Here is an 8,532-nt window from a genome sequence, read left to right on the forward strand (position 1 = left end):
GCTGGGAGAGGGACTGCTGCCTGAGCTGCATCACTTGGGCTGTTCTGTGTTCTTTGTGCAAACTCCATTGGCGGTTGGTATGTGCTGTGGTTACGGAGGGGGCTGGCAGGAAAACACAGCTACCTGGAGCTGGTTTGGGTGCCTGCGTCTGGTGTAACCTACACACTGTGGCTTTGGGGGCTGTTTTCTTTAGAAACTTCTGCTGTGCTAGTAGTTTGAGCAACAAAGGAGAAGTTGTAAAATAGCTTGTTGGGTTTTTACTTTTCTAGCCCAAATTAGCAATAGCAACTTTGTATCCATTCAGGTAACGCGTTCCCTCTAGTTTCTTCCTTTGGGAGCCTACAGGTTAGCAGCTGCACGATTAGAATTGTGTCTGTTAACATGGAGAAAAACAAAACGAGAGACTCTTGGGTTAGGTGTTAATCTGGTGCCAAGTCCTACTGTTGTTGGTGTTGATCACTGTTAAAAGCTGGAGAGTTTATCAGTTTAATGAGCCTTGGGTTATTCCAGAATTGAGATTAAGGGTAACACTCTGATGGTACGAATTATATATTGGCCACAAAATATTCAGAGAACAGGATACAAAAGCAAACAGAACTGCATCTCATTTGCAATCCGTGTTCCCTTTCTGGTTAGACTCTCCAGGAGAGGCTGGTGCTTCCCTTAGTGCTTGCTAGCCCTGCTCAAGCACCGCAGCCGATAGCACGGGAGTGGGACAAGTGTCTGTGGGAGGGTTAGCAGAGGTGCACGTGGCCTCAGCAATTGTCCTTTGAGTTTGGAAAGCTGGAACTAAATGATCTTTGAGGTCCCTTCCAGCCCAAGCCATTCTGTGATTCTATGACCGAGTGCTGCTGTACTGCTCTGCCCACAGCATACCCACAGAGTGCTATGGGACTCATTCTCCTACAAGCTCTGTGCTGCTGGGCTGGGCCACGGAACGGGCAGAGCAGAGGCAGCACAGAGAATCATCGTGGTTGGAAAAGAGATCCCCAAGTCCAACCCCAGCACACCCCACCACTGCCCACATCCCTCATGCCTCATCCCCTCAGTTCTGAACCCCTCCAGGAACGGTGATTCCATCACTCCCTGGACAACTGTACCAATGCATCAGTGCTCTTTTGGAGAAGAAATCTTTCCTAATATCCAACCTTTGTGGCTTTTTGTACATGCAGGTACACTGGCTGTGAGCATGCAGCGTGGTTATACGGCTGTGTTTTGCCCTTTGGTGCCTCTGCCCCACCTGACTTGCAGCCAGCAGCACTCAGCCATCAGATGTCCCCAACTGTACATTGCTTTGTGCTGAAATTGCATAATTCCCAGTGTGTGGTCTGCCTGGAATGCCTGAAAAAGTCTGATCTGGAAAGCATTGGGGATAATGGTGGCAGGGGAGAAGAGGGAGAGAAGATGATTAAGGAATTTAGTATCGCATTTTTCCATTCTCAGACAGAAAATGTACGTTTCAGGCTCTTCGTTTAGGCTGAGCTGCTTGGGAATGGGCAGGGTGTCACCTCCATGCTCTGAGCAGGCAGAAGGTTGGTGGTGGCTGCGTGTGGGTGAATCACATGGAAGCTGGGAAGGGCTGGCAGCTGTTGAGGTGTGCTGGGAGCTGACAGGAAACACGCAGACATGAAAATGTGGGGGATGGAGTTGTGCTTTGTGACCCTTCTGGAGTTATACAAAGAACAGACACAAATTATGGTTTCTGCTTGGGTTGTTTACAGGTTTGTATATACAGGTTATCAAATTAAAAAGAATTCCATATCAGTGAGGTCACTGAAATACTGCTCCAATGCAGTGGGGTTGCCTGCAGTCTGCCCTTGCCTTTCATTCATCCTGCTTTGTGACTGCAAACCCAGTAACGTTTGTTGTACAAACGTTGGGCACAAGGTGCCCAATTTACTTTTGTACCAAGTATTTTAGTACAAGTGGCTGTAATCCAGCACGTTGTGTCATGCTGAGTTATGCCCCCCCTCTGATGCATCCGATAGTTAAATTGGTGCTTTTCTCAAATTGAATAGTTAGTCTGAGTTTCCAGGTGTCCATGATGTCCCAGCACAGGCAATAGCACATCTCAGATGCCACTTCTTGTCCGTCTCTGTAGAATTTCCCTCCATGCTCTTACAGTTGAGAACTTTGCTTGTCCAGGGCAGAGGGAATTTCACCTTTCGCTGAGATGTGACTGGAGCTTAAGGCATCTGTTCTACATGGACAGAAAAACTCCAGTGGAAGCTAAGCACATGCAAGTGCCAAAAAGGCTTAATTCTGCAAACACAACATTATCCAGAGAAGGAAATAATTTTCAGTATATTTGATTATAAAACTGTTTGATTTCAGAACTCAAATGAGAAACTAGAAAACCTTTATTTGAACTTTGGGCAAATTGGAGCTTTGCTGGTTCCTTCTGGTTAGTTTGGGTTCCTTTTGGTTAGTTTGGGTTCCTTCTGGTTAGTTTGGGTTCCTTTTGGTTAGTTTGGGTTCCTTCTGGTTAGTTTGGGTTCCTTCTGGTTAGTTTGGGTTGCTTTTTCTGGTTAGCTAAAAGAAAAACAATCAAATCTTTGCTGAATATATAAATTAAAAAGGCACTTTCCAAAGAACCTCTGTGACACAGGAGTGTTGATCCCATGGTAAAGCAGTGGTATTCGTGCCCCTTAATTATTGTGCAGTCCCACTTGTAGCATCGGGGAGGTGTGGGTAGAGCAGCCAGAACTGAGCTGCTACTGACCTGCCTGGGGTAACCATCAGCAAATCTCCTTCATTTGCACCTGGCTTTGTGCTCCGTTCATGGAACAGGACAGGAATTGCCCATGGCCCCGGGGACAGAGGTGGGGCTGGAGCTTGCTGTTAGCACTGTGGTGGATGCGTGCAGGGCTCTGGGAGAAGCCAGCGGCTCTAGGAGCAGAACAAGTGCTTTGGGGTCAGATACAGAGAGCAGCTGAGCAGTGCAGGAGCACTCCCAGGGCTGAGGTACTCTGAAGGGCTCTAGGCGGATGCTTTTGGAGCCTGCAATGAATTGCATTTCAGTTACTTGACCCAGAGGTGGTGTTGCAAGGCTTGGGTTGCTCTTCATGTATCTGGCACGAGCGTGGTGTGATCAGGTCTGACACACAGGTCCTCTTTCTGCCACCTGGGAACTGAGCTGCTTCTCTTGCAAAATTATAGGGCTTGGGTTTAAGTGGGAGAAAAAGCAGCAGGCCAGAGTGCTAGTTCCTATTGGAAACCAAATTCAAGGAGACCTTAAGGACTTGTACAAAAAGAAGCCGTACTACATTGCAATAGGCAGATGTTTTCCATATGTTGTTCGAGTGAGACTTAAATATATTTGAAGCAGGCATGTACAAGCGATGTGAAGTTATATATTTTGGTATGAGCCTGGGCTTCAAACTGAATTATGCGCAGACATCTTAAGAAAATGTGTGAGAGAGGTTTTTGCATATCTGAGTCTGTCTGCAGTTGACTTTCTCTGGCTCCTTTCTATTCCTGGAAATGGCATACTTAACTATTTATGTTCAAATTTACTGTCATGCACATTTAGCTCTCTTAATAACCAATTATTCTTTCCATATGCTGCTTATTTAATTTGAAAGTCTGAATCTCAGAGAAGGAGAAATACAGCTTAGCCTTCTTTGTGTTTTTAAATCCATTTAAATTACAAGTGTTGAGTGTAGGACTCGATGGAGTATGATCCAAATCTGAAAGCTTATAAGCAACCCTCTTCTGGTATTGTGTTGGGAATGAAAATCATAACGAATAGGAAATAACTTTATGTGCATACATTGTTATACCTGCTGTGATTTGCTCTATTTGGGCCATGTACTGGGCTCCTTGGCCCAGTCCACAATTTCCTCAGAAACTCAGAGGGCACTGGGACAGGTTGCCCAAGGAGGCTGTGGATGCCCCATCCCTGCAGGCATTCGAGGCCAGGCTGGATGTGGCTCTGGGCAGCCTGGGCTGCTGGTTGGTGACCCTGCACACAGCAGGGGATTGGAACTGGATAAGCATTGTAGTCCTTTTCTACCCAGGCCATTCTATGATTCCTTCAGTGTATTCCACACTGCCCAGTTGGTGCCGATGACTGGTCCTGCTGCTTCCAGGTGGATGCAGATGATCCAGGCTGCACCCCAGCCACGCAGCACTGCTGTGCAGTAATGCACCATGCTCTCCTCTGCTCTGTTGGCAGGGAACTCGCTGCTGCTGCGTGTCCTGCCTGCCCTATATGAGAAGCAGCCGCAGCCGATGGCGCACCGCCTGCCCGAGCTTCTGGCACTGATGGGCCACCTGCAGCCGTCCGAGCAGCAGCACCTCCTGCGGCTGCTCCAGCTCATGGCACGGAGGAAGGAGCTCGGGGTAAGGCTGCGTGTGGATGAGCTGCTCGGTGTTGCACCTCGTTTTGGGGGGTTTATCTCTTTCAGATGGCTTGGTGAGGTCTGACTGCTGGTGGCTGTCTCAGTTGGAGTCCCACGCCGTACACAATAGAGCTTTCCAGTAGTTTGCCATAGAGTTTCATTAATTCCATTCTTTAATTCCATTCCAAATTCTCCATCCGGTCATAAGAGAACATAAACATTGTGGTCCAGTGGTCGTTGTTGTTATAAACCAGGGCTGTGTTCTACTTTTTTGGCTCTTCCTCTGTTAGTTGAGTTGCAATTCTCATCATTACACTTCTATTAGAACTGTACGAACATATCAAGGAAAGCCAGAATAAGTTAGGAACCGATTAAGAGTGAGCTGGAGATTAATTAAGGCACTATGCATCACGCTCTCAAAATATCACAACGTTGACAGCTCATTTGAATAAGACAAAGATTTGCTAATTTATTAAATCTATAAAACCTTTCTAAAAGAAGAGTCAGCAGTGGTTAATACCTTCCTCCAAATAGCTGAGGAAACTTTATCATAATGTGCTGTCACAGATGAAATAGAGCTGCCCTTGGAAGCAAGAGACCGAAGAGCCCCATGTGGCCATGGAGGGGCTCTGCTGGAGCCGGTGTGTCTGAGGTCACCGTGTGCCACTGGTGTGTCCTGGCTGGGGACACTGGGGCTGCTGCCCCACTGGGACGTTGGTGTCTGAGACGAGAGATGCACAAGGGAGTGTATGGAACCCAATTCCGTGCCGTGGGAAGTTGGTGGAAGGTCTCACCAGTCTGTTCTGAAACGCATTTACGCACAACCCTTCGTTTCCCTGATCCAGAGGTGTGTTGGTACACATGTAGAGGTTTAGTAGTTCAGGTGTGAAAGAATCCTTTAGTAGGAAGTTGAACGTGCTCTGTCCTGCTTGTGAGATGTTTGAAGGTCTAAACCCTCGGCCTCTTGAAAATTGTGTTGTTATAAGGAATGCCAGCTTGCCCGCAGCATTTTCTGTGCAGCGAGGAGCTAGCCTTTATTTTTAGCTCTGTGCCCACTGTTAACCTTGTCATGTTGTTTAGTTCCTGGAGGACACAAAATATTTTTTTACCAGTACTTTAATTTACTGTACTGTTAGGGATGAGTAAGACCTAAGCTGTTTTAATCCTTTAAGTATGGAACCTAAAGCAAGAGAAATGTTGGTGAGGGGGTTGAGGGGTTTTTTTTTGCCTTTTTTTTCTTAACAGTGGAGTATTTTCTTACTTATATATGCATAACTGTAATATTTCAAGGCTACAGCTTACCCTTCTTCCATATGTTGAGCTGAACTTCTGTTGACCTCAGCAAATAGCTATGTGCAGAGGTCAGTGAGGGTGAAAAGCTATTCCACTGAATCAAAGTCTGATGGTCTGTTTTTAGCCCTCCAATGTACAGCACCTCTTTTTGTTGTATATATTCACCATTCACAAATATATCCACATTCCATTTCTTTTTCTTTTCTTTTTAATAGGTGCTGAAAGAGTGTATTTTGTGTCTACTGGGGCTTGTGAGAGACCCCAACCATAGTGACATTATCCTAAACATACTGACAGAAGTATCTGGCTATGACCCAGCAGCCTTGGCTGCGTTTCTTCCAGAGCTAAAAGAAGTTGGTGAGAGTTTCCCACATTTGATTGGGCAAACAGCGAAGATCTTTGGGGCTGTTGGACACGTTGATGAGGTAAGCTGGAAAACTAAAGGAATGGGCTGGTTGGTTTAGCACATGAGTTTTCTTGTTTGTTTGCTTCTTTTGTTAAACCTTATACTAAATATTCTGGAGTAACCAGAGAGCATCCTACCAGAAATGTCTCCATGGTTTGTAAGATGGCAGTATGTCCAGAGTGTAGTATCATTATTGCTAGAGTGTAGTATCTTCATTACTGCTCCTAATTAGCAGTGTATCTGTTCTCTGTGTGAGTGCATTCTATTTCTATCATCTTTTTCAGAATGGCTAAAACTCCTATTTGATAAATGCACACAGCTGTCGTTATCCCAGCAGCTTAGCTCAGATTGCAGTATCTACAGTAAGAGAAATGAAAGATAAAGAAAAAGAAATATTTTGCAGCCCCTTGGTATGATATTGAATTTTAAATGCATATAGCCTTCAGGAATGTTGTAAGCATGTGATGAAATATGAACTTCCTAGTATCATGTAATCCAGCTATTTTGGATTTGTAGCCAGAGTTAATTGAATACTTCTGACAAATGTCTGTATAATGGAAATGCCCAGAGGCGGTGCTGGGCTCAACCTCATCATGGGAACATCTTCACATTAACTGGGTTTGGGGTTTGACCTCGTGGGAACCCTGTGCTGTACAATGATGTACAGTGGCAAACTCCTAAAAGCTGTTTCATGACCTTTAAGACAGAGGTATGAATTAGCAGTGGGCTTCTTGCTTCCATCCTAAGTATGCAGTGTGGAGATGGAATGATGTTCACCAGAGCCACGTGTTGCAAACAGGCTCGGAGTGTGGTCAGCACTGCTGGGCAGCCTGGGCCCAGTGTCCAAACTATTGGGTGTCCCAGGGCACCACGCTGTCCTGGCTTATATCTGACATACCCCGATTTATAATGAGATATGGGTTTCCATTCCCAGATACAAGCTTACTGTCTTTCCTTGCTAGTAATAGATGTTTTCCTTCTGCCTCAAATCAGTTCCATGAAGGCAAAACTAATGCTCTGAAATCACAGAGTTTTGGCTAAACAAGTCAGGCTTTTATGGCTGTGATAAAACTTGGCTACCCAGGCAGAAAATGAGTAGTATGTCGTAAGTTGGACCATTTGTGGAGTGTGACACTGAAGCCTGCCACACAGTGACCTGGATAATTAATTTCTGCGGAGCTGAATTCCACCATCCCTTGGACTTTGTGATTCTTGTGCCAAATCGAGGGAGATTTGTCCCCATATAGGCTGGAGAACACAGTCCTGTATATAGACAGGGCTCAGTCACTCTCTTCAAGGTTTTAAAGACTCCAAGCACTGCAGTGGGCCACGTTTATTTCTGTGTCCAGTAGAATATTTCATAGAATGGCCTGGGTTGAAAAAGACCACAGTGATCATCAAGTTTCAACCCCCTGCTGTGTGCAGGGTCACCAACCACCAGACCACGCTGCCCAGAAGAGTACTTCTCTCCTATTTCAATCCCTTGCTTGGTGCAGTTGCTTCCCATGGCCAAACCTGCATGGGGTGACTGTCTCTGGGCACTGCTGTGCAGATCGGGCACCTTAAAAGTAGGGAAAAAGCCTTTGGGACTGAATTCACTGATATACTGGGCATTGCTCGCTGCAGCACAGGCACTCAGCCTGCAATTAGATAAGCAGAAACACATCTGGCATCACGAAAGCTGGACCAGCCTTAAAGGTTCAGCTGATAAAAGTGAGTGCACCACAAGAAAATATTGAAGTTCTACTCTGACTTAAGTGGAACTGCTGTGTTCCAGGCATCCCTGCTGCCAGCTAGCTTACATAGGTCGGGTCCAGCAGGGCGTGTGAGCAGCAGAGCAATCCCAGAGGGCTGTTCCCTAAGCCAGATACCATGCAAGCGCCTTTTGGAACACTCTGCTGCTCCCCTCATCTGCCCAAGTGCCGGGGCTATGGACGTGAGCCCCCACCCGCAGCCCCTTTCCAGCCAAGCAAAGCGAATGAGAAATGAAATGGTACTGGTAGGGTTGGAATTTTATTTGTTGGTATTTGATTTCACTGGAAGGTTCACTTGGCAAAAAGAAGTGGCAAGGATTGAGGGTTGGCCCTTTAGAGTATAGGCTGCAAACACGAGCAGAGGGTCCGGTGGGTGAAGCTGAAATCAGACCCTGTTCATTGGCTGTAAATTTCTGCAAAGAAACCCCACCTCGGGGCACAGCTGGGTATTTCAGATTCATTCTTCCAATAAGTGTGCGTTTTGAACCAACTGGAAACTGGAGCTCCTTCTGCCATCCCTGTCATCTCTTTGGTAGTCTCCCCAGCCCAGGTTTCAGGTACAGCAGAGTGCTCGGCCACACCTCACCAAACGCTTTGGATCCTCACCTCCCAGCAGACAGAGCGCCAGAAAACGTGAGAGATATCTGCAATAAGACACACGAAAACAGAAAACACCCACAGCTCCCAACAACAATGGGTTCTGTATGTCCAAACAGGCTTTCTGCTTTTTTTTTTT

At 46.3% G+C, this 8,532-nt stretch overlaps 1 protein-coding gene across 5 annotated transcripts in view; it reads left to right on the top strand.

The window, feature by feature from the left end:
- Window positions 1-8,532, top strand: part of VEPH1 (ventricular zone expressed PH domain containing 1) — a 58,941-nt gene that overhangs the window by 22,936 nt on the left and 27,473 nt on the right. For all 5 annotated transcript variants that reach the window (XM_019619208.2, XM_019619207.2, XM_010716998.3 and 2 more), the window contains 2 exons: window positions 4,178-4,344; window positions 5,852-6,061. In XM_019619208.2, coding sequence (XP_019474753.1) covers window positions 4,178-4,344; window positions 5,852-6,061 — 377 coding nt within the window. The remainder of the gene's footprint in view (window positions 1-4,177; window positions 4,345-5,851; window positions 6,062-8,532) is intronic.

The sequence above is a fragment of the Meleagris gallopavo genome, chromosome 11 (genome assembly GCF_000146605.3).
Source record: "Meleagris gallopavo isolate NT-WF06-2002-E0010 breed Aviagen turkey brand Nicholas breeding stock chromosome 11, Turkey_5.1, whole genome shotgun sequence".
NCBI lineage: Eukaryota > Metazoa > Chordata > Aves > Galliformes > Phasianidae > Meleagris > Meleagris gallopavo.